The 25,897-nt window shown below is 38.1% G+C and overlaps 1 protein-coding gene across 7 annotated transcripts in view; it reads right to left on the bottom strand.

Moving 5' to 3' along the window:
- Positions 1-109: 109 nt before the first annotated feature.
- Positions 110-25,897, bottom strand: part of TMEM131L (transmembrane 131 like) — a 61,181-nt gene continuing 35,393 nt past the window's right edge. For 4 of the 7 annotated variants that reach the window (XM_015860914.2, XM_015860920.2, XM_015860919.2 and 1 more), the window contains 26 exons: positions 25,252-25,310; positions 24,783-24,891; positions 23,610-23,715; positions 22,885-23,038; positions 22,085-22,255; positions 21,726-21,795; positions 20,207-20,324; positions 19,256-19,400; positions 18,613-18,722; positions 17,214-17,286; positions 14,968-15,110; positions 14,240-14,382; positions 13,734-13,920; positions 12,557-12,742; positions 11,855-12,004; positions 10,664-11,280; positions 9,949-10,103; positions 8,518-8,642; positions 7,571-7,728; positions 6,972-7,157; positions 6,347-6,425; positions 5,235-5,320; positions 3,914-4,034; positions 2,913-3,001; positions 1,986-2,128; positions 110-530 (listed from right to left, as the gene is read on the bottom strand). In XM_015860914.2, the coding sequence (XP_015716400.1) occupies positions 252-530; positions 1,986-2,128; positions 2,913-3,001; positions 3,914-4,034; positions 5,235-5,320; positions 6,347-6,425; positions 6,972-7,157; positions 7,571-7,728; positions 8,518-8,642; positions 9,949-10,103; positions 10,664-11,280; positions 11,855-12,004; positions 12,557-12,742; positions 13,734-13,920; positions 14,240-14,382; positions 14,968-15,110; positions 17,214-17,286; positions 18,613-18,722; positions 19,256-19,400; positions 20,207-20,324; positions 21,726-21,795; positions 22,085-22,255; positions 22,885-23,038; positions 23,610-23,715; positions 24,783-24,891; positions 25,252-25,310 (3,962 nt within the window). In that variant the 3' untranslated portion in view covers positions 110-251. The remainder of the gene's footprint in view (positions 531-1,985; positions 2,129-2,912; positions 3,002-3,913; positions 4,035-5,234; positions 5,321-6,346; positions 6,426-6,971; positions 7,158-7,570; positions 7,729-8,517; positions 8,643-9,948; positions 10,104-10,663; positions 11,281-11,854; positions 12,005-12,556; positions 12,743-13,733; positions 13,921-14,239; positions 14,383-14,967; positions 15,111-17,213; positions 17,287-18,612; positions 18,723-19,255; positions 19,401-20,206; positions 20,325-21,725; positions 21,796-22,084; positions 22,256-22,884; positions 23,039-23,609; positions 23,716-24,782; positions 24,892-25,251; positions 25,311-25,897) is intronic. The other 3 variants (XM_015860915.1, XM_015860917.2, XM_015860916.1) reach the window with 3 other exon arrangements.

The following is a 25,897-nucleotide window of genomic DNA, read 5'->3' as shown; positions in this document are numbered from 1 at the left end:
AACCTAACATTTCTTCTTGAAAAGTTCTGAGGTTTAAATTTATACCCTTCACCTGACAATAGCAGCATCCTGAATGTTTTTCTTTTCAAAATGCACTGAATGCTCAGACTTAAGTAAAAAAAAAAAAAAAATTTATTTTCAATATAAAAGTGCCAAAATATCCACCAACATTGTAATCTATTCAACAACCAGCTTACTCTAGTAATCAAAATTGCAAGCATCTTTATTCACATTTTTAAACCAAATTCCTTTCACACATTTCCACAGTAACCCGAGTCCCTCGAAAGTGGGAAATTTGGATTTCGGTTGGCTGCTGTAGTCCATATATCCAAGTTCATGTAGGCACGGAACGGGTTAAACCTCGGATAGTATTCCTGCTTACACATAACAGCTTGGTTCTCAACATGAGTTGAGTGTTGGGTCGTGGCACCGACAGGGCAGCAGCTTTCATAAACATCACTCTGTGGTGCCCAGATGGAACCAAAAAGTCCAGACATTGGAGATAAGCTTCGGGTACTCGAGAGGTAGGGCTGCAGAACAAGATAAAAGCATCACGGGGAGCTGCAAAACAGCCCACTCACCAAAGAAAGCGTGGAAGTGTACGAAATGGGAAGAAGCAACGTTTATGCAAAGAACTTTGGAAACTCACAAGTTGAAAATTAAACAAGCTGACAAGGCAATACGGTTGCCCAAAAGATTACAGCAGCATTAGCATGCTCTCTGCATGGCACCAATATCACTGTAAAAAGAATACAGTATTAAGTTCTGGTGGGGTTATTAAGAAATACAAGGGATAAATGGATGACATAAAGAGCATCACATGTGGTTTGGAGAATTAAAACTAAAACAGAAGGATGCTTAAGGAATGACAAGAAAAAGGCTGATGTATGTGTCAGTAATGAAAGACCATGCACGCCAGAAGTGAAGAGGGATATTCAGTATGGACAAGAGAATCCAACTGGGAGCTAGGGAGTTCAGGCAGAAAAATTTCGCAAGCTTATGAAGAACCTCCTGGAGAGCAAGATGTATTAGTCTGCAAGGAAACCTCTCAGAAGGGTCAAGGAAGTCTTGGGACTTTTAAAATTGAATGAAACACTGAAATGCAGTGAAAAGTTTGCCAGGGAAATGAACTGAATTATCCAATGTATTTTCCAATCCCTACCTTGTGTGTTTCTTGGCATTCTTGAATAGAGTATGAAATAAAGCTACGTCTATTTTAGGAAACAGCCTTCTACCAGTTTTGCTACTTCTTAAATTGAGTAGAATTTTCAGTTCTGCATTTTATTATTTATTGTTTTATTTGAATACTTTTATTCAAAACAAACGTATTACAAACGTAGTTAAAAAAATAAATCTATAATAAATGATTTTGAAATCTGAGCTGAAGAAAATATAGTTGCAAGTAAAGACTGCCTGGAACTGAGGTCAGCCACACACTGCACTGTGGGATGACAAAGACATGGCTAGTCCAGACAGTAAGAGGTTGAAGTCAGCATTCCAAAATCTACACAAATCCAGCTTAAATCACTTGGATTTCCCAGGAAAGAAAACCAAAAAAACAAAAGAAAAACAACTGCCAAAGTCACTGAGAGCAGCTGTCCACTTAGCACTACCATTTCCACATCTCTCTGGGTTTTGCTGTCAGCACTTTCTGTATTTTACCCTCATCTGGAAAGGTTGATTTTGATAGGGAAAAGTCTCAGTAGACTATGCAAGTCCAAAATGTTTTTCCATATGTAAGATCATTTTAGTCAATTCACAAGCAAAAATAATCCATCTTAGAGTTTCATAGACAAAGCCCTGGACCAACCTTGACCAACAACTGGGAGAAATCCATGCTACCAACACCAACATCAAACACATATCAGGCCGCTTAAAGGAAATATGGGCAACACACAAGCAGTAGGTAAAGGCAAAGCAGATACACACTGGGAAGGCTTTTCAAGTGGCATGAGAAGGCAGTGCCTGGCAGTGGCAATACTCACTGTGGAGTTGACATAACTGGCGGGCTCCCAGGTAGGCGGCATGTTGTGTGGTGCATTCCAGGTGGAGGTGCAGCTCTGGTCAATGAAAGCTGTGTTCTGCATTGCAGCTGTGCCCGGGAAGCTGCTGGGGTAGTTCATGTTTTCTGCAGTTTATAAAACAGGGGAGAGAAAATAAGGCTTTTGCCTTATTTAATGTTGAGCCTTCTTGGAGCGAGACATACTAGAACTAAGCTAAGCTTTTGGTGACTTTAGGCAGCTTCCAGGCAATGCAGCAGCAAAGCATAACTTCTGTTAACGAGACTACCATTTCGTTCCAGGGACCCAGTAATAAACCACTGTCAGGAGAATGGGATAAAGAGTAGGCAATCTCTTTCCTGGAGAAAGCAGTCTTTATTAGCTGCAGAAGCATGGCAGACTCTATCTCGGCTTCACTGCCAACATGCCTTAGCTCTAAGCACCCAAGAGATTACTCTGCTGCCTGCGATACTGTAGCCTGATCTTTAATTACTGCTTAGGTAATGCTAAAGAATTTTAGGTTCTTGCCAGAGTGTGTCCCAAGCCAAGAAACTCTAGCCTGCAAAGGTAATTGATCACAAGAGGCCTTCTGTTTCACACACTGGAAAGCAAGCCAGAGGAGAAACAAAAAAAACTGTGCAAAAAAGAACTGTGTAAATACTGTGATCACAAGCATTTTTCTCTATTCCTTCTCGTACCAAGTCCTGTATTTTCAGGCTTAATGATTCTATACAAAGATCAGCTTTCCCATCTACCACATTCAGTCAGTGCTTTTTTCCTGTAGAGTACCCAGTCAGCTGGAAAGTATAAAGTTCAAGCACCCAGATGCTTATGGACAAGTTCAGCCTTTTGTTTACAAAGTTGTGTTAGAGAAAAAACATGCTCAGTGATAACTTTTTTACTTCATCTTACCTTCTGGAATAGCACCATATTCGTTCATCTCAAATGGACAATACATGTTGGAAAACTGGCTGTCACAAGTTGCGTTCCAGTCAATGAAGCTGTCCCAAGAAAAAGAAAAATGTGCTGTCAGAAACAATCTGCAGAACTTCTGAAAATTATTTAGACATACATATTCACTGTAAAGCTATTGGGTGAAAAATGCCTTTAACTGATGATGAGGCTTTTCACATTCTGCTTGCTATACAAATCCTGCCACCATCCGCTCTCTGCCAGCACATAATCGTGGCAATCCTCCCACTGAACTCCTTATTCCCCCTGGGAGGATGAACAATTTGTAGTGACAGCTACCAAAGTTCTGCAACACCTTGTGGGACTGAACTTCTTCCTCCATAAAAAGAAGTGAAAAACCATTATTTGATGAAAAAACCAAAAACCAAAAAGGATGCAATGCCATGCATTCTTCAGTATTTCTATGCAGAGCACTCTATAAGGGGATTTTTACCTCACCCACCACAGGTTTCCTAAACTATGCATGCTTAGTGTAGGGATCATACTTGTTTCCATTCAAATAATTCCAAGTATTTCTAGAAGACTTTCAAGAGTAATTCTTAGATTCGACTTAGAGAGCAGACTTCCAGCCATTACTCTAAACCATCATGTCTGCAGTCTGTAGACATGACAGCTTACAGTTGAGGTTAACAGCCTGGCTGAGATTACAGCATTATCATTTGGGGATTTGTGTTACCCACTTTTTCATTTTAGATGACAGGATATGACTTGAACTGAAGGCATATACCTGTATATGAATAGGAAGACCAGTGAGTTCATATGACCGAAGTTATGACATAATAATGAATAAAAACATGGAAGACCAGGGGATTGAAGCAATGGCATGAATTATAGTATTTGCAAGGCAAATGATAGTTAAAGATGAACTCAAGTGCAGCCCTCTGACCATAGAAAACCTCAACAAAACATAACCTGTGCTGTTTGCATGAAGCGTAACTTGCCTGTTGTGGATCGAGGGTGTTTCTTGGATCATGCATGGCAGATTATTCTCAAGGTTGTAGTTTAAACTGTTTGTCAGGCAGACAGGCTGGGGAGGCCAAAGGTCTCCTGCTGGGTAAAGACCTAAACAGGGGAAAAGATATGACATGCAAAACAGGAAGGAGGCTTTCACCAACTGTGAATATCACTGCAACATTTGATTCTCCACAATAAAGATTATATGGCAGATGAAAAATCTGGAGGTATCAACCAACATATTTATGTGACCAACACCAATCTTCAAACAAATCTCAACATTTCTATTTCTTAAAAAAGAATATGTAGGCAGAGACTTGAATGAAGAATTTTTAATTCCACTAAACAATCAAGAGTTCTCAAGTCACCAATCACAGAATGGCTTGGGTTGAAAAGGCCCTTCCTCCTCTTGACCCCCAAAAGGTCATTAACCTTGAACCCTCCTGCCACAGACAAGGCCATCAACCTCCAGATTTGGTACTAAGTCAGGCTGCCTTGGGCCCCCCCATTCATCCTGGTCTTGAACACATCCAGGGACAGGGCATCCACAACCTCTCTGGGCAACCTGTTCCATCACCTCACCACTCTCTCTGCGAAGAACTTCCCTCTGACATCTAATGTAAACCTTCCCTCCTTAAACTTAAAACCATTCCCCCTTGTCCTATCACCATTAACTATCATTCTAACCTAACTGCTCAAAGACACTTTGTTACCATTTCCTTGTTTGTACTTTGCCAGACATCCACCCTGCAGCAAAATGTACAGCAGCATGCTACTCAAAGAGCTATGCATTTTAACCAGTTTTCAAACTCCACCTGACCACATCAAACCATTTGCTGCTACGAATCCCACTGAACAAGTTATTTCCTTTTGAGGTGCAAAGGATGAGAACTCAGCATTTCAAAACTCTGACCCTATCTCATTCATTACTCCTTCCAAAAAGAGCAAGTCCTGACTTTAAATTTGGAGAGGAAAAAGTGGTCACATCTGATCCAGTGCTGAGCTTCATTTTAACATATGGAACTGGTTGTCTCACATCCCAGCCACGCTACTTTTAGACTTAAACCTCAAAGCAGGAGAAGAAAAGGACCTAAAATGACAGCCGAAAGCAAAATGCTATATTCACACAGAGAAGATAGAGAAGAATATCAAAGCTGTAAGATTCTGTTTGCTAACTTTAATCTTAACTTGCCTAGAAGTCAAGATCTAACAGCATGTGTATGAACACTGAATATACATCAGCAGCATCATTGACACTGCTTGGCAAAGACTGCAAAGCCAGCTTAAGTTGTTAATTCAGTAACTAACCTTTATTCTTTTCAGGATCTGCAGCTACATCAGTGAAATTGGGACACAAGGTATCAGGATACTGAGGAACGCTATTTGCGTCTCTGCTAAATGAAAAGAAAATGGAATCTCTTCAATCAAGATACTCTTAATATACATATTCCAAAGTATTTCAAAAGAAAGATATGCAGATGAAAGAAAAAATATTCTAGAGAATACAACTCTTGCTATTGCTTTCCCAGTTTTTCCCCCATTTTCCCCTTATTTTGAATTACCATTGCATCAGCTAATTACACACACAAAACGAATACACCTTAATAACTGCACTTAAATCATCCAAGCATCAAACTATTGCAAATTAATTTAATAGCTCTTATCTTGAAATTGGAAAACAAGCTATATTCCATAAAGATGAATAAGATCTCTCATGATGTTTCAGTGCTCCCAACAATTTTCAGACAAGTTGACTTCTGTGTGTATGAAGACACACATGAACACCAATTCTATACTCATCGAATGCCATCAAAGAAATGACTTTGAGTGGAAAGGGAGCACTTTTTAAGTGACAGAAACCCAGAGGAAAAGTAATTAAATTTTTGCTAGTGAAAACAGATAGTCATGAATGAGAAGTGAAATGAGGATTCAAAGTGATAAGAATCATAGACACTATCTCTACTATAGTGAAGGAGTAGAAAGGAAAGAAGGGGAGGGGGAAAAATCAATTTCCTAGGAGAGCATTACTCTCATTAAAAGAATAACATCAACTTGAAAGTCTCACTTCCATATACATATATTTATTTTTTCTTAACAATTATTACTTTAATATAATTAAGGGCCAATGGAAATATATCAAGTTCTTAAGACCTGGAAGAAATCAGTGGGGAAAAATCATTTCCTTCATTCTCAAATTTTGTTTTACATTTCCCCTGCACAATCCTTTTTCTGTCTCAACTTCACAAATCTTCCCACATACTGAGAAAGATTCTTCTTCCAAGCAGAAAGTGCAATTATATGATAAAAAAATAAGAAATCCAATCTAATAAAACAAGAGGTATAATTCACCAAAATGAGACAAGGTTTCAAGTTGGTGGAATTACTTTCATGTCTTACAGGCATAGATTCAAATTTTTTACCTGGTATTGCAGATGTTATGAGACAGATTTAAAGTGATAGGAGTTTCAGATGGAAAATCGTTTTGTGAAATATTCTCCCCTAAAGAAAAGAATGACTGTGAAAAATCAAGGATCCTAAAAAAAGAAGTATGTACAGAATATTTATACACACAGACGGACTCATCAATGGTGTTAACAAAGCTTCTTCTTAGACTGGAGTATCGCTAACTGCATTAACATGCAAAGTGTTATTTTCTACTTGGTCTTAAATGTATTTTGATTTCAGTAATTACCAGCACTCAAAATGTTAAGAGATTCCTTGTTACTATCAAAGTTATTCTTTATTTGATATGATTTCTAAAGAAGTAATAAAATCTGACAATAAAGTAACGTGCCCACAAATCATTATCCATCATATCACAGGTTCAGACTCTTTACATACCATCCTTGCTAACATAAGACTGTGACACTTTATGCACACACGAACTTGTGGTACCAAGTTATTAAATGTGTCCCGCTGCCTCTAAGAGGTGCTCTCCCTTACAAAAAGGCAAGTTACGCTCCATGCCATGGCAGCTCTACATTCAGCAGGAAGGCTGAAACTCTCCCACTATTTGCAGATGTATATGATGTTGACAGAACTTACGGGATGGAAGAAAATGCCTGGCAGTAATCATGGGCTTTTTATCTCCATCAGAACTGCTGGTACTGCTCCAGCTACCCCAGCTCCCACGACTGGCACGAACACTTCCTGATGAACTTCCACAATCTGAGCTTGAATCAGAACAAAACTTCTCCAAACACTTCTTTTTGGACCGTTGATAAAAGCTTTCTAAAGAAATAATTAAGATAAATAAAAGTTACCTGAAATATGTATTTACAGCAATTCCCTAAATTTCCTGATAGGAGAAGGTAGTATCTACTGAAATTCTCATCAAGATAAACATGCCAGCCCCAACCATGAGAAGCTTACAGCCTAAGAGACACCTCCAGTGCAATGAACACAAGTGAGGATACAGCACAGTTAGTGGCACATGCAGCCCTTGCAAAATGAGCAGGAATGACAGCCCTACCACTGCACTGACCAGCTCTGGGAAGGAAGTGGTGCCTGCTCCTCTTGCCAGCCCTGTCATCTTCATGACAGAGTTTGAACACAGCAGGGGCAGAGAGGAAATGTGTACGGTTCTATCCCCAGGGAAACATTTTATGATTATTCCCCAGTTTAAGATAATTCAGACTGCATACCTGTTTCTCCCTGCATACGCAAGCTCCCAGGCTTTTGGTCTGCTTTACAATTTTCCCCATCACCCTGAGGACACCAGGCTCTTATTCCAATATTCGTTCTCAGGTCCAGTCTTTCATATTCACTGCACAGATGCTTCAACTCACTCTGCTCAGGGACCCTAATACAACCACACCCAAAGAAACACATTTGCACGTCATTATTTTTTCCTTTTAAGGTATTAAACACCCCAACTCAAAAGGCTGTCAAGAATGTCAGAATGTGGGCTGAGGAACAGGTTGATGAGTCTTCTCCCTCAATTTTACCTAAAAACTATCTGTTAAGGCTTTCCCAAAAAGCAATATTCCATCACTCAGACTGCTATTTCTCAAGGGGACAAGACAATGCATGCAAGTATAATTCCATTCTCTAACGAAGAAGGCATTTATACGCTATAGCAATAAGCACAATCTAGCATTGTATGGAGATCTAGGTTGACGTTAAGTCCACTGACCTCAACAGAACCACTCACATTAAAAAGTCAGTCCATGTAGGCTCTGTACAATTGTGAGCTTAACTCAAAGGAATGGGAAAGAACGAAGATTCTCTCCCAGTAAGTATTTCTGTTCTAGCAGTTATTTAAAATTTGTATTTTGTTTTTACTAACAAGCAATGTAGCACAAACATTAGAATTATGGAAAAAAAAGTATATTTTTTATGGAGTAATTCACAGTTAATGCAGTGAACTGAGTCTATTCACATGCAGGTTTACAAATGAATAAATATTTATTTTGCTGGCAATATTTCATACTGTGTATTCTTAACAATAAAGCCCCAGACAAGTGCTACTGACTCTTTGTTTAAAGAGATAAAGCAATCTGCCTAATGTACTACACAAAACTCAGCAAAACCCTGAGGAAACATTACTGCAACTCTGGATTTTTTCACGACTCGGTGAAGCAACACATACCTTGTAGATATGTTAACATTCTTTTTCTTATTTTTCCGAGATGTTCTATTTCTATTCCAATTCATATTTGGTACATTTCCTTCCTTCTTCTCTTGAGGCTTCTTCTTCCTAAATGCATCTTCTTGCTGAAGATTTAAAAATAAAGAGCTAAGGTAATACATACATTATAAAACAAAGTTACCTCAGTAAAACGAACTCCATTAGATTTTCGAAGGTTTTTTTTTTTTTTTCCTGGACAAAACAACCCAACCACATGGTTACTGTAAGATTCAGTGCCTCTCCACAGCACTTTCTCTTTCCTACATCATCAGCTTTATCAGTCTCTCCAAGAATCCATCCTTCAACGGATGATGAGAGAAGAACTTCTGAATTCCTAGTGTTAAAGTTTCACCCTCACAGCATCCAGCCCTGACTTGCGTGGAAATTAAAAATACAGGGAGAAAAAGGAAGGCAGTCAATAAAATTCCCCATGTGCTAAAAAAAGAAGAAAAAAAAAAAGAACGAACATGTGCCAGATTTATGAGCAGTTTGTCTGCAGGTTCAGCAGCAATAAATCCTCCCTTTCCTCAGCAACTGGAAAGGGGGGGGGAAGGCACTCATTTGAATTAAACTGCGGAAATTATGGGGTAACTTAACCAACAAATAACAGTGACTTTAAGGAACACAAGGCAAAACAAACAAGCACTATCAACTGCACATGAAAAGGAGTTTATAACAACAGTTCCCAAAACAAGAATAGACCTTGTCTTTTCTAAACACACATGGTAACCAAATTCTTATTATATCTTACTACCACACAACTATAACACAGTAAACAAGTCACAAATATAAACCAAGTTCTTAGACTGATTCTTATTGCCAGATAACACTCTTTTCATGTTTTACACTGTCTACAACACACATACAATGCACTGTGTTTATCCTGTGCTCAGAAACCAGCGATGAAGAATGATTCTTCTCAGCAGCTTCACAATCTGCTAAGGGGCTTCTGCCTGCTTTATTCTCATTAGCAAACCTCTGACACAAAGCCCTAGATTCAGAGAGCAGGTTGGCAAGTGAAGAAGGATGTGCCCCTCTCTAGGATGTGATCTCCCACATCATTGCTGTGGCTGATACCTGCCATCAGACTCCAGTCTTTCTCTGCTTGCTTTGATGATACAGGAGAAAACATCTGCCTGTGATGCAACCAACATCACAGTATGAAGGCTGCTTTAACTTTTACCCAAACTGATCATCTTTCTATAACGCAGCATTAGTATGCAAGGGATGCAAGACAGCAGATCTGCATTCTTCCACGTTCATCTGATTTACAGTGTTTCAAACTATGTCTCTGGCTGTAGTAGTCTTTACATACGCATACAAACATACCTATACATGTACACAAAAGAAATAACAAAGATCATTTTAAATTTAAAAAGCAGAAATACAAGCCTCAGAGGAAGTGATCTCCTCTTTTGTACAGCACAGCGTCTCTTCTTTACGTCCTTTATTAATCTTTTTCTCAGTGGAAGGCTTCATGTTGATCTGCTTTTTTAAGGTCTCACAGTTTTCTGTCTCATTCCTGAGAAGCACTTGCTGGTTATTTCCTACAAATAAAAAGTAACACGAGTTTGCCTGAGAAGAGAAGCAGCTCCCAGCTGCATCCACACTGCTTTCTACCTTCACTTTGGCCCCCATCTTCAAACAAACACAAACACTTCCCAAACCATAAGCTTTCCAGAACAATTAAGCTGCTGATGCTGAAAACTTCAAATGTCAAAGCTAATACTTGTGCAAACATTCTGACAGCAACTGTAACAAGTAGCTTCGTATCAGTGCATGCTAGTGGGCACACATAAATCACCCAGATTCTACTCGTCTGAATTTGAATGGTTTGGGTCCCAGCCATGGGGTTTAGAAGGTAGAACTGGAAGCTAGAGAATACTGGTCTTTAAATAATAATAATAATAATAATAATAATAATAATAATAATAATAATAATAATAATAGACAAAAGAAAAACCCCACAAGCTCAGAGAGAAGACCTTCCAAAACAGGACAGATTAATTCTGGGGGGTGCGGGGGGGATTTTAAGTCTCTAGTGTGTCCTTTGGGTCCACAGGAAAGATAAAGGCAATTCAGTAACTGATCATCTATTAAAAATTACCACTAATTTTCCTAGAAATTTCCTGCAGTTCCGGCTGTTGCTGAGGTGAACTTCTTGACAAGTGACTTTCAGGTAGCTTCTTTGACACCTTCACAGGACTGAATTCCTGTTCCTTGAGCTCAGCTAGATTTTCAGAAGCTTTAAGGTTAGTTTCCTTAGGAAACATACATGTTTGAAGATCTTCCTTCAGATTGCACTCTGAAGAACTACTTTTAATGAGAACTGTATTTTTCAGTGCAGTTTCTTCTTTGCCCAGAAAGTTTTCTGGAAGAGTTAAATTCTTGTTAACATTTATGCCATTTGCATATTTTAAAGTTACCCAGTTCTCACTGACAACATCAGCACAAATGTCCTCTTTTGGTGCTGAGATTTGGTTCTCCACAATCTGATTTTGTTTCTCCTCAGTAGTTGCAATGGCACCGCCAGCTGCTGCATTTGGCTTTTGCTTACTGTAGTAAACCGAACATTTGTGTTTCTTCTGAGAGTGGCTGTAGGTTGCAGGACTCCTCTTTGCAGCATTCTGACTTCGGCTAGAAGAAGTGCCTACAGACATGAAGCCCTTCCCTTTACCTTTATCTGAGGAACTATAGGAATCCATAAATGTCTTACAGCTGCCCCTGTAGAAAACAAAAACTATTTGAGACTTGTTGGTTTTTGTTGGTTGCTTTTGAAATTTATGAAGTTACCATGAATTGCTTAATTGTATATTCTTTTAATCAAAGGGAGCACATTCACAAGCCAAGAAAATGTGTTAGCTGGAAATGATATCACCCCAGCCAAACGCATTCTGATTTCTGTGGGAGCTGAGTAAGACTAAGTATGTGCTTTAAACACACATGCATGCTTAAGCAAATGCCCAAGCTCAGAGACCTGAGAGATCAGAGCTGAGGACCATTCACATTATTTTTCACTCTTAGCTTTCCATGGCTGCTGTACATTGTGTATCCGTTAATTCCACCACACAGTTTTTACCCTACGTACTACCAACAATATTCAAGGTGAATAAACCCTTGAGTTCTTACCTCTTCCTTCTGTGAAGACAAACATATGCCACAATACTGAAAACACTCTGAGATAGGTCACCTTGAACAGGATCTCATCTAAAGCAGTCTACAGTAATATCAAAGTAGGCAACACTAGCAGGCAAAGCACTATTTCACATTAAAAAGAAAGAAGAAAAAGTATTTTTACTTGTAAGTATCAGAGCTGATGACATCAACAGAGTTGCTGTTCTGCTGCAATGAAGAACTAGGATTTGCTCTCTGTCTTGATTTCATGAACTCTGCTAAAATATACTGGGCTTGCTGGAAGGCTATCAGAATCACACCGAGTAGGGACAAACTGTCAAAGAAGAAAACAAATACCAGTGTCTACAATTGTCAGCAATGTTGTAATAAGATGTACCTTTCAAACATCCTGTTAGTCAGTTTTAAGGAAGAAGGCAGATAAGAAGAAGCAAACTAGTTATCCTAATGGTGGTTTCTTGTTGTGGTTTCTTGTCTTTGTGGTGTTTTTTTTTGTTTTTTTGTTTTTTTTGTTTTGTTTTTAAATCTTAAGAGTCCTTACTAGTTGTTATCTGGAAAAAAAAACATCTCAATCTTGAGCTTCATAAGGAAAACAAAATCTAAAATAATATTTATCCTAGAAGAGAAAGCCATAATCTGATTCTAAGACCTAATAAGATTCTAAGACAGTTAGAACAACCCTTCTTTCGAATCCTAACAAGGGGGTTTAACAGGAGGAGAATAATGAAATGCTTTTAAACTCTATTACAAGCTACTGGATCACACTAGCTACCACAGACTTAGATACAGCAAATACCTAGGCCCTGTTCTCACATCTAGAAGTCAGAAGTGCTTGCTGATTTTCCACCAGAAGCTCTGAACACATTACCTTACAAAAAGGACAGTGAGCCTCCAGAAAGACTCCTCCCAGCTGGGTCCTGGCACCACATCTGCACAGAGTGGTAACAAATGGTGAGGAAGAGTCACATTAAGCGTGAAGTGGAACTCTAGATCAGCAGAAGTCACCAGTGTAAGCTCCCGGATTACCCATGAAGATGTAAAATCAGGAGTGAATCTGTCAGGAAAGGAAACAGAGCTGGTGTTATTCTTCCATTGCTGGGTTAAATTTCATTTACTGAACTCACGTTAATACAACAAAACACAATGTGACTTTTAATTTAGTAATATAAAAAAATACAACAAAGTACATGGCTGTCTGCTTAAAACTACACAGATGCATTAGCACCTGTATAACAGAAGTAAGACTTTGTATTCATCCTCAAGGAGTAAAACATGTGCAATGTCCATGTGAACACATGCACTTAACGCAATGCAGTGATTGAATTTTCTTTTCTCAAGAAGGTGCAAGATAACCAACTCATGAAAACTGAAATACTCTTATCGAAAGCAGTTGAAGTGCATGGGCAGCCAGTTCAGAAAGGGTCAGGTTCTAGGGTAAGTCCAGACAAGGCTAGAAAGATAAGGGAAAGCATAAGAAAGCATCAGATTTTGCCCTTCTTCTGCTAACTGCCCTGGCTTATCCAATGTTCTGTTTGGCTACTATGTGTACTGCTAAAAGGTGTGACTTGCCTTTCCAATCACCAGAAGAATGATTGTATACATAACCATACTTACCGTAATGCAGTAACGTTACCTATCCTTATGTTTAAGCCATGACTAATTCAATAGGATTTTAATAGGAACCAGTTTTAGACCTATGTGCAATGTTAGGTAAACATGATTAGATTGTAGTCAGGCTACTTGGGACAAACTGAAGAAAAACAAGGAATGAAAAAGAGTCATTGGTAGAGCATTCCTTATTTGCCGTGACAACTCTTATTTTTGCTTATTTGTAACTCACAGAGAAAAGCATGCATGCTGCTTTTTAAGAACAATGAACTACTACAAAATTCATTATATTATTCACTTGAAAAAGGAAACACGAAACTTATTTTCAGAGTTTAAATTCTGTGTGCATGTCTGCATTATTGGAATGTCTATTACTGAAACTAATTATTTCAAAGTTCCTATTAAGTTAATTAGCCAGCAAATTTCTTTGTGCTTACACGATGCTGATCTCCCGTGATGAGTTCTGAGCCAGAAAAAATTCCTGACAGTCTAACACCTCAAATCCATATCCTTGGCAACTGTAACCATTGATTTTCATTGATGAAATTGTTATAGGAAGAGGCCCAATATTCTCTACTTTGAAGTTCTTCGTGATGGACAGAATTTGCTTGCTGTCTTTCAGTTCTTAAACAAACAAAACAACAGAACTATTATTTTACAGTGCTTAAAAAACTCCATCATCAGAAATAATACTTTCAATTCAATTAAATATTCAGAATTGACCAACTTTTTAATACAGACTGTTTTGCAGCAGTTTAATTCCAGAACTTGTAACTACCCTCAGCCAGTTGTTTTGAGACATCGGAACCTACACCTCTCATGATCACTCTTCATCATTTTTTATGTCAATATTCCATTTATTTAACATTATAGCACTATGCCAGTGCCACTGTGGAGTAACACAGGCAGCTACAAAACCACAGTCCTGCTGCTTCTTACTTACGTCGTCTGCAGTCCATCAGAGTAGCTTCTGGAACCTTGAATCTAAGAGATCCTCCTGCACCTGGCAGTCTTCCCCCTACTTTAAGTAATTCTCTGGCTCCATAGCCTTCTACATTGACCACATCCAGAACAGTCAAGTTGTTTCTGCCACAATATAAAAATCAAGCAATCAGCCTTTAGGACATAAATAAAGTTTGCAAGATTGTGGCTTTGCTATCTAGATGCCAACAACCAAAACAACAGTGCGTCAGTAATAATCACTGGCCACACCAGGACTGATTTCTTGTAAATGCAGGCTCACCCAGGAACCATTCACCATCACAACATTGTAACATTGTTTGTAACATCATGTTACAAAATGGTTGCTTTCTTCCATAACCTCTTTCAAACAGGGTATTTAAATCCTATCACTAAGGAGTTAAGTTTAAAGTAGCGAAGCCTCCCAACATGAGAATGCTGTTGGTCTGCTGACTGAAAAATAGCCTTGGCTATAAGCACAGTACACATTCATATGCATTTTCTAACCCAGCAATCCCCCCAAAAAGAAAGGAAAGCTGAAGTTCTACTTTATAACGACCTAGATTTAAGGCACAAAGACCTCTCAAGCAACTTTTATTAAACTGTAGGTGTTTTGACTGCCACACTTGGTCCATTTGTCTTTACTCCACAACGTGGAAAAATCATTTGCTAACTGACTTGTTTGCTTCTCACAGGTGAAATCTGGCTTACCTGATTAAAATAACTGAAGCCACTCTTTTGTAGTCAACTGGTGTAAAAATTACACCAATTTTTCTGGTTTCTAGTGGTTGTAAATTTAACTGAAGCAGCTCAGAACTGCATTTCTTGTTGATGAGATCCTCTTGGTGTGCATTCTGTTAAAGAAAAAACGTATTTATTTAGTCACAGAAAACATATATGTTGAGTGATATCAATAAAACAAAGCACCACCTCTTTACTCAGCACAAGATACTTCTGACAAGGTACGACAAACACTAACTTGTTACACTAACACCTTTCAATCTGATAACAAACATCAGATAAAGTCATTTATTTGAGCAAGGGTTCATATTACTGCATTTCCTATGAAGAATGTATTACTTTATTTTTTAAAACAGACTTTATTTGCTCAGATGGTAAAGAAATTACACAGCATCCTTCATATCTAAGGAGAGCTGAAACACTTCACAACACAACTAGAACTGACAGCATACCAAATGAACTGGGAAATGTGGCAACCATTACACCCTCGGCACAGAGCTTGCAACTTGATTTAAGAGAGAAACTGATTGTTGGCAAATATGTTAATCATTCTGTGTTACCAGAAACAAGCCGAAGTGAACTCTCTACCATACTAATTGAAGGTCAGTGAGACTGGAAATAGCATAAATATATATATATACTTTAATTTCAGTACTGCTCTCTACTCTCTTTTTCCCCTTAAAAAAAAGGGGGGGGGAGGAGAGGGGGGAGAGAGAGATAAGAATGACAGAGAGAGGAGCAGAGAGAGAGCTACTCTGAAACTTCCTACTCCAGAACTGTGGGTCTCCTCTCAGGAAAGCAAGACGAGAAACCAAATGCACACAAATCTACCATAATCTTTACAAAATGGGCTCTTTCTTAGTTGTTTTAAAATTCATAGCTGGAACCTTAGTAGCTTTTCTGATCTCTTCTAGTCCAAAATGCTTTTATTCTTAGTCTATTCAACAAATAAATAAATAAATAAATAAGAACATTTAAAAAGTTTCAGAGCCTTTACTTAACAATTAATATTCATTAGAAGCAAAATACGTATGACATTTTCAAATTGCACCCTGTAACTCCTTACACAGATGTGCTTGCACTCAAATGTAAGCCTAACTATTCATCACACGTGTATTTAAAGTGACTGGGAAAATGAGAACACGTTCAAAAATGTGAACAACTAGTCATCTGGCTAACAAGACAAGCTCCATCTTGTATTCATACATAACAAGTAACTATATAACCATGTGTTCCCATAGCTTCTTAAGTCCCTGTGTGAAATACAGGCAACGCACACGCTAACATTAAGGTTTTAACACTATTTTACAACTCTTCATCGTTGCCAAAAAACAAAGGTCAGTTTTGATTAGTGTAGCAAACCGACTCTTTTTGTGTTTAAAATCTAGGGATCTTCCACTGCATCTACACAGAGAATTAAAAGAGATAGAACATGCACAAAAAGTAAGGAGCATATGTGAGTTCCAGGCTTTTGCACAAACTAGAATTGTACAATGGCTTAAGTTGGAAGGGACCTCAAGGATCATCCAGTTGCAACCTCCCTGCCATAGGCAGGGCTGCCAGCTGCTAGATCAAATACTAGATCAGATTGCCCAGAGCCCCATACAAAACGTAAGGATAAACTCTTGCTGGTAACCTTGACAGTACTCAAGTTGGCAGTGCATGGTCTAGCTGCTATCCATGACAAAAGACTTTGGGGCACAATCACAGATCAGCAATGGCAGGCAGTACAGTTAAGCATCAGGCAATACAGTTAAGCATCCTTATGACTGTGTTAAAAATGAGGTAATGGGAATCACATACAGCTATGACTTTTCAACCTCAACCTGGAAGTTGCAATGAGACTGAGGCAAAGAGCAGAAATGCAGCTTTCCCCATCCTTGAGTATTTACTTCCACTGAAAAATTATCTTTTATCTTTTAAGGTTACCAACACAAAAAACCTTGTGCTTCTTGGTTAACCTGGGGCTAAACTGAAGTCCCAAGACAGAAAGCAAACTATGACCTTTTCAACACACACATGCACAGGTTCTCTACGGTTGTCTTCAATTTGGAGAACAGACTCAAGTTCTGTAAAGAAACTGACTGCGAAAACACAGGCTTGACAGAGTACTGAGAAAACACAGTTACATTCTTTTAAGTAGTACTTGGTAACAACTCAGATGTAACGCAACTAGTGTGTCAAATCACTTCCCTTAGTGAAATTAAACATCTTACCCTGTGAGAATATTCATCCAAGAGCCTGAACTCAGTGGTGGTGAAATTAATAGCTTGAGTATTTATGCCAAACCTAAACAAACCAAAACAAAAAAATCAAACACTTCAAACCTAACCTGTCAGAACTACACTGACTTATTCTTACACATTGGCGTCTGTCCTGAAAAACAGAATACTTTTACAACTGCACTTTGAGAGATGGGAAATACTGTGCAAATGTAGATCTGCATTTTAACAAAATACCCTGCAAATCAGTTTTATGTGAATTGCATATGCTTGGAAAACATACAATTGCCTGGATATTTCAGTTCTCTTAGCACACAGCATTGCAAAAGATCACAATTAGGACAATTTCTTGCTGTACATACGTAGAAATATCCCACAGCTTTTCTGCTACATAACTGTTCAGAAACAAATCATTAAAAATATTAATAATTTAATTTTATGACTCTTTTTCTGCTCAGAGTTTGGGACATACTCATGTATTCTTTCATGTACCTGGCAAATCAAAAACACTTACTGAAACTTATTTTATGTCTGAAAACAAGTTCTAAGCATTTGGTACTTAAGGCAATAACAAGAGACATAAGAAAACCAATAAACTGATAGTCATAGAGGATCAGTGGACCTCCAGCCGCTGAGTTGGAAATTCACTTATTGCAACGTTTTATGAAATTAGTTTGAAAAGAATCAGTTAGTGAACTTGACTGCTAGTAAACCCAGGCAATCTCCTGAAATGAGTGTCAAAATACAGAGAACACGTCATCTCAAGCCACTATAAAGAGCCTGTGAGGAAATTATATTTAGTATGCAAACACGTGCAGTTATTTATGTGTCTGTCTATATACATGCACACATATGTGTGTATGTGTATATACATAACTGCACATAAACACACAAATAAATGATGTTAGGGAAGCAGCTACATAAAGACTGGAGCTCCAAGGAAGGGCTTTTACGAAAAAAAAAATAAAAAGAAAAAAAGAACGTTTCTCTCTTAGTTTAGGTTCAGTTTCTTTTGTCTTCGCTGATCACAGTCTACAGACCATATGCTTCCTAACGAGCTTTGCTGGGAGCCACACATCCCCACATGTGGGAGTTTCTCCCATCACCTGGGTAGCTGGCACAAAATTGCACTAAGCCTCAAATCTTAGAAGATCATCAATTACAGTTTGTGGCTGGCAGACAAATTTGCTGAAAACATGCTCAGTTTGGCTCTTTTTATTGATTAGGTACATTACACAGTCAGTGCCAAACAGGGAGGTGCTTTGAACATGATTGTACCTTACAAAAAGGAGAAGAATACGATCCCCACATAATAATAAGCAGCAATTATAAGGCACAGAAAGTACAATTTTGAAAAGAAAAAACGGTATTCTGAGACAGTTATACTAATTACCATTTGCTGAGCAGACTCAGTGAAGCTTGGGGATCAGGGTAGTAAGAGAGAGGCAGAAGCTGCAGTGCAACTGGAAAGGATGAAGGATTTCTCAGTATGAAATACTTCACCTAAAAGGTTGGGATGGAAAAAGTTAAAAGCTACATATTTGATATTAAGTCAGCATTAGTAATATGAGTTGAATTTACAAGGGACTTCCACCTGGCTTCAGTCTTAATTTATCCATGCATGTACAAAACTGCATGGACACATCTCCACAACAGCTTCAACTGAAGAAACAGCTCACAGTGCACGAAGACCTACATGTGCAAAGATACCAACTTCTTCCCCCTTTAAAATAACACTCTAATTTGGATTCTGATGTGAGAAAACTTCAATGCTTGTTTGTAATTGTCAACATCAATAGTTATACTCCTCTCCTCCCATTAAAATATTACAAGTGAGCAGCCTGAGAACTTAGCAGAGAGTCAAAGGGATAAATAATTGTGGTAGACTTGCATGTAGTAGACTTGCATAAAGATCTCAAAACATCAGTCTGTAAAAGCAGTATGAAAGTGCTAAGCATCACCAAACACTAACTGCAGATCTTGTTCCTTAAGCAAGCAAACATTTATCAGCTGAGAAAAAGAACAACCATTCTCACCACGCTACTTTTAACTGCTGTGGCATTGAAGCTGAGCGTAAGGCTGGGCTCTGCAGTCAACCGTGGCAAGAAAAAGGCAAATGACACCTCCTCCTCAGGCTGCTTCTTATGAATCAAGCGAGTTGATCCCAGAATGCTTCTCCTCCTTTATTGGTAAAATCAAAAAGATTTGGTTGTTTTGTTGTTGTTTTCCTCCTTTCACCCTCCCCACTATCCCCCCTCTCCCCCCCCCCGCCCAGCTCCTTTTATTTTTTAATCAAAAACCAAAAGATGATAATTAGCCAGCACACTAATTACACCAACTAATCTTACCTTTTAAAACTCTCTTTACAAAATAAAGCCCATAAACTTCTAACCTAGTCACAGACAGTGTAATTTAACACACATTCATTCTATCTCCTCTTTTCCACCTGCAACAGTAACTAGTTTTCACAGAGCCATCTCTCTATTCTGGAAAGGTGCCAGTATCATTAATGCGCTGCCTCCAAACAAATTGCTCAGACACAGTGACTGCTTCCTTCCCTTCATCCCCAACATGTAGCATCTATTAGGCTGAGGACCTAAAAGCCAGGAAAGCTGTACAAATCCCCCAGTCTTGAGAATGCTGCTATGAGACATGCTGACAAAGGATTTGCACAGCTCCATAACTGATGAGGTAAAACGTGTTTTGACTGCTTTAAAACGGAGTATCTATGGAGGAGCCCACAACCAAAACATTAGTTACATTCTAAAGTCCATTCATCTGAAATGTTTACTATCACTGACACTGCCTCAGAACAGATGGTTGGAGAGTTTGGGATGCTCTGAAACTCCAGGGGCTTCAAGATAACTAATTTGGGTATAAGCAAGTTCTAAAACATTTATTATAATTAAGAAAGCTTCAGGATATAAATATTCTCTTACATCATTGTACTGGTTTGAATTAAGCAACTCAACAGATTATGTACCAACCTGCAGGCTTCCCCGTGTCTTATTTTTTGCCATCTTTCATAAAGCTCACTTGCCAGCTCAGAATCCACATCCCAGGCAGAACGGTCCAGAGAGAGACTCCTCTGCCAAAGCAGATTTGCTAAAACGATAACAAGTTTTTCATATTTTTTCATACTGTTGCTGTTTCTAACAGTTGCTATTGTAAAGTCATTATATTATCAGTAATCGTTACACAGAACTCTAGAAAAGAAAAACAGGTGAGCTTAGTTTGGAAGTACAAAATACAACTTAATGCATGGCTCTCAGTGTTTAAAATAACCCATTGAGACTGATGACAAATTGAATAAACCAACTACAGCTTGTTCAGGTCAGTATTTTCAGGCACATGCATTAGACTTTTCTATTTTAAATGTACGAGTATCCTAAATTATGAAGTAGAATACCCCTAAAAAAAAGATCTGATTACACATATTGTTAGAATGGAAAGTATGAAAACATTGAATACTTACTTATATCAGCAATATTCTTTTATTCAATTTTATTTCAAAATATCTTTTGCTTTTTAGATGTTTACCAAAACATGCCTATGTATCAGTCCTCAAGCCACATACTTGTCTCTTCAAATCTCTTTAATCTTTGACTGACTATTAGTGCCCTCTTCAAAACCTCACACAACATCACATTTTAATAAAGCATCACCTTGAGAAACACATTCAGGAGGACACAAACATTTAAAGAGTGTGGTACCCAGCTTTTTAGTGAAATTCCTTCTTAAGAAGAAATGAAAAAATTTTAAAATGCACTATTCTGAATCAGCCTTCATCAAATTACACGTTCTTCAAGCAGCACTGTGTCCATATATCATCTAACACTGTGTTTCTCTAAATGCCAATTAAGTATTTAAAACAGTGCAGCGCTGGGAGCCATCCTGAGATTCCTCAGTTGCTGAGAGAAAAGCATCATTTTGTTTTATAGGACACAGCTTTTGGTGCTGTTTTCTAAGGCTGATAATTGATCTTTTGCAGGAACCTATGAAATTACTGCTACGAGAAACATAGAGAAGGCATTCAAAATTAACTCTGGCTAAAGAAAGGGTCAGTGTGGTTGTTTTTTTGTTTGTTTGCTTTTTCAGCACAGAATTTCCAGGATCTGGGTCCAGATGACATACATTTTCTAAACTCTCCTTGAGCTAGTTGACAGCTTAATCATTGTACCTGAGTGCCTCTGAAAGATGTGACAAGAAGAAAGCAAGGAGCAACGCACCTCCATTAAGAGCTTAGAGGATGGTCTTAAATATCGTTAAGTCCAAAACTGTGTTATAACATAACTACAGTTTATTAAGTGCTATGGAATTAGAGATCTGAAATATGGCATAGTATAATCACTACAGGTTACTCAGAGCCAACTATATGGGAGACAGTCTCAGAAAAGCATATTTTTTTAAAGAATGAAGGACTTGTACTAACAATCTCCATATTCTCAATATAAGCTCTGCTACAGAACCGCCACTGCATGCTTAAAAAATTTAAGGCAAGCCTACCTGAATCAGACTTTCCCAGGTAACACTGAATATCGCAGTGGGTAATGGCTTCAAAATGAAGATCTGCTTGCTGGAGAAACAAACCAAAACAATCCACTGACCATATGACAAAAGCAAACAAAACAAAAACAGGAGAAATTTCTGTTTCCTAGTGCATAATTTGGATGAGATAAGGACAAGAATTCAGGTTACCCAGAGAAATGTAATTCCATCACTATTCAGTTCTGTGGGTTTAACTTTGCAGCTGCAGAATGAGTTTTTCTTTCAGGACTATCAGGCAAATTTCTGGCCAAAGAAGGAGGCTGCTACAGTTCAATCTGCAGTGCATAACAATCATTCAGCACAACTGAATACAATACCTTGGACACAGTTGAATATATCTGCAGAGGTATTTCAATCATCACTCCTACACTGGTGGCCAAACAAATACTAGAAAGCACATCTGTTACGTTGTTTTTCACATCAAGTTTCAAAGAAAATACATTCCAACAGCCCGGAGATAGAGTCAAAGGCTCAGCGAAGTTCAGAATCTATAAAGATCCAACAGACACTTGAATTAAATCTCAAACAATATTTTAGAGCAAGCAGTGCCTTTGCATTTTTGCTGTTAATACACACAAGCCTATAAGCGATTCATCCAGTGTGCACATGAAAATCTCTTATCTAAATATACAAATGGCCAATTAGATGCCTACATTGTGTGCTTATTTATAGATCTGTTTTGTCTTAATTGAATCAAGCCACTGCACAAGCAAATTACTGATTCTGATTTCTAAACTTCAAAGCTCATCTATGTACTAAAGACATCCATTACAGCCAATGAAGAAATGCTTAGTCCTACAGAGCACAAACAACACAAGCAACAGTTCAGAGAACAGAGCAGTGGTCTATAATTTGATGCATCTGTAGCTGCAAGTGAAATAAAAAAAATGAAAAATGCTAATGAACAAAACAAAAGAAAGTTTAGATGGTAAATAATATCTACTGAGAGACTGGGCTTTGCTGAACTTAAGTTACAGGCAATGGGCCACTTTTATTTCCCACCAATTTCAATTGACATTGAGAACAGTCTTTCAAAAGAATCCACTCTTTATGTCAAAGAACCAAATTCTTCAGTCATCAAGGACAAAGCACTGCATGAAGCTGAAATAAAACTCACCTTCAAGATGTCCTTTGTTTCTCTGGATACGTAGACTTCATTCAGCTCAATGCTGAATTCAAAGTTGTTTGTAAACCATATGGACCAAAATCCTGAAATATTATGGTGTGGTTCAATATGAAACATTGCTGCAGAAGGATCAACATCAAAATACCTGCAAGTAAATACAGAATAAAAATAAATACAACTGCAATTGTCCCTGAGCACACGCAATCAGTCTGCGCAATAACTGTAGTATTCTTGAATAATCCTGTCTTAAGGATTTAAGGATAAAGAAGTTTCCATTAGAATACTTACATATGTCATAATACAACATCGCCTACTGCTTTGTGATAAGGTAAGCTGGGATGAAACTGGCAAAAGAAAACTGTAGAGTTTCCTGATTTTTCTATGACTATTCTGCTTCTGCATTGGAAGAACAAGGACAGTGGAAATATCACAGACTCCAAACAAAGCTTCTATGATCTAAGCTGTTAAGGCATTTTCTTTTCCTTTTTTTTTTTTTAAACGCCTCCTGAAACTATTCCCCTAAAAATACAAGAGTTATTATTTGAAACATAGCAATTCCACTTTAGCAAATGATACAGCAACAACAGGAAGAAACATCTTCACTGTACTTAGAATCGCTCCATGACAAAGCAAACTAACTTTGTGTCTTAAAGTAGCTTAAAATATTTGAGTAATATCGATGAATGTTGACAAACAACAATCCACCCTTGACCTACCCTTCTAAAACTGGACAGGAAAGGCAGGCTTGTAGTGCTGTATTGCCTTCTACTAGGCTATTCCTCTTGTCATCAGAGTAAGGCCTTGCATCGTCACAGAATGCAGCTGGGTAAAGAACAGGCACACAGGAGAATATACCATCAGCCAGCAGAACAAATGCACATCTGCAGTGGTTTTCACATGAGGACTTCAAAGAACACAACAAAGGGGAACACTCAATTTTCACACAGGTGAAAAAAGAAACTAAGTGGTTATATTTTAATTCTCAGAGGATTGAAACCTCAGTTTAAGAATTTACCAATGCCCAACACTTTAATGAAGCATGCAACAAGATTGCTAAGAGTAACCTGACCAATCTTAACCACGTGTCACCAGCAGAGCATTCTCATTTATCATAAAACTGTACTCCCTTTCAGCAAAAGTGTTCTGAAAATAAGAAAAAAAAAATCACTTAACGTAGTCCCTTATTTCTCCTTACTTGACTTTATTTTATTAGGAAAAACAAATGTCCGCGTCATTATGAAAACAACCTGTTTCGGTAACACAGTAAGTTTACATATGGCAGTCTAGTGGTCAGAACAAGAAACAGGCTGCAGTCAGAAATGTCTGCTTTCACACACACAGAATCACTCAGGTTGGAAAAGATGTTCAAGATCATCAAGCCCAACCACAACCTAACCATGCTACCCTAATTCTCACAATCTTCCGCTAAATCATGTCCCCAAGCATCTTCATCTTTAACCTCTGCTCTTCCACAACATGCCTAGTCTCAGGCAAAAACCTCTTCAATGACCTTGCCAAGAAATGTCAAAGAAAATGACCACACAAATACAACAGTCCTTCAGAAAATACACTGGAAACAGAAAATAACCACCAATTATAAAAGGCTGTTGAAAAAGCACAGACGATAATTACACATCTTTTAAAATCAGATAATAATTTCAGTGAATGTTTTCTTCCCCTTTTTGAAAACCATATTACTTATAGAGTCCTAAGTCAGCACAAAAAGCAGCATATATACAGAAAATGGTGGACACCATTAGCAAAAGGAATTTATGTACTTCAAATTGTTAAGATTTTTTTCAAAGTCCACCAGCTAAAAAAAAAAAAGCTACTGTTTTTTATAATCAAACCCTGCCTAAACATTATCTATAGATATATGCATATTGTACCTTTACAAGGAATAGAGGCAACTTTTGTAAAGTTAGTAGATGATGAAGATAGCAGTACTGGCTCAAACTCCACAGGTGTTCTGTCTTTTCGTGACAACTGCCTGATGTCCTGCATGAAGACAAGACATAAATGAACCCTACAGCACTACTATGATTATTATTGTAGCTCTGGTGTTAGTTTATCTTCTTGTCACATTTGAAAGCCACTATCTGCAATTTTCTCACAACTTCTAAGCCAGAGCCCTTGGTATTCAAGTTAGTTAGTCTTACGCTTTTAAAAGGAAAAATCTATCACCAAACCAAATGTAGACCTTCTAAGAGATTTATTAGATTCCTGGGCACAATTTAGAAATACAGAAATGTGATATTTGCCACCAATAAGATCAATCTGCTATAACGCCAGTTGGCTAATTAATTCCCAAATCAAATCCAACACCCTAAAATACAACTACCTGAAGTCTATACTTACCTGTATACGCACACAGCTGTTCCCAGAATGTAAGACGTACATATCCACTGTGAAATCACCTGCTCAAAAAAATGAATATTAAGGTGAGCTCAACAGGGGTTGAAGCACTCTTGCTGAGTAGGACACTCAAATTAGAAGCAATCATAATTTAAATTTAAAAAGCATTCCATGCAACAGCTGTCCTTGAAAAGCCACATTCAGCACTTAACACTGGAAAAGTATAGAATATAGAGTATAGAATTGCCCCAAGACAGCACAAGACATGCCTGTTTCACCAGGGTGGTCTTAATTCTTCTATGGAAGGAGGCCTGAGTTCTTGCCTTTCCTTATACTTAAAATACATAAGTAGATACAGGCTAACACAAAAGGATAGCACTGTGCCATTTCTTGATTTACAGTCAAGAATCAGTACTGATGGGAAAAAAAAAAAAAAACCAACTTGGATTTTCCCACTGACATCAAGTCCAAAAGGTTATATGACCAAATTGCAATTCAATGAGCATTTATAAATGTGCTGTATTTAATAGCAAATAGCCTTATAAACATACGCCTAGTACTTTAACTGTCAGAAGTACTAACAGCAAACACCCCTGACATGACAGATGTGAAAATTCTCTGCCAGCACCAGAATAAACATAGATCCACC

Source organism: Coturnix japonica, chromosome 4, assembly GCF_001577835.2.
Source record: "Coturnix japonica isolate 7356 chromosome 4, Coturnix japonica 2.1, whole genome shotgun sequence".
NCBI classification, from domain to species: Eukaryota; Metazoa; Chordata; class Aves; order Galliformes; family Phasianidae; genus Coturnix; species Coturnix japonica.
Note: the sequence above shows the minus strand (reverse complement) of the source record. Positions and strands in the feature narration are given on the sequence as shown.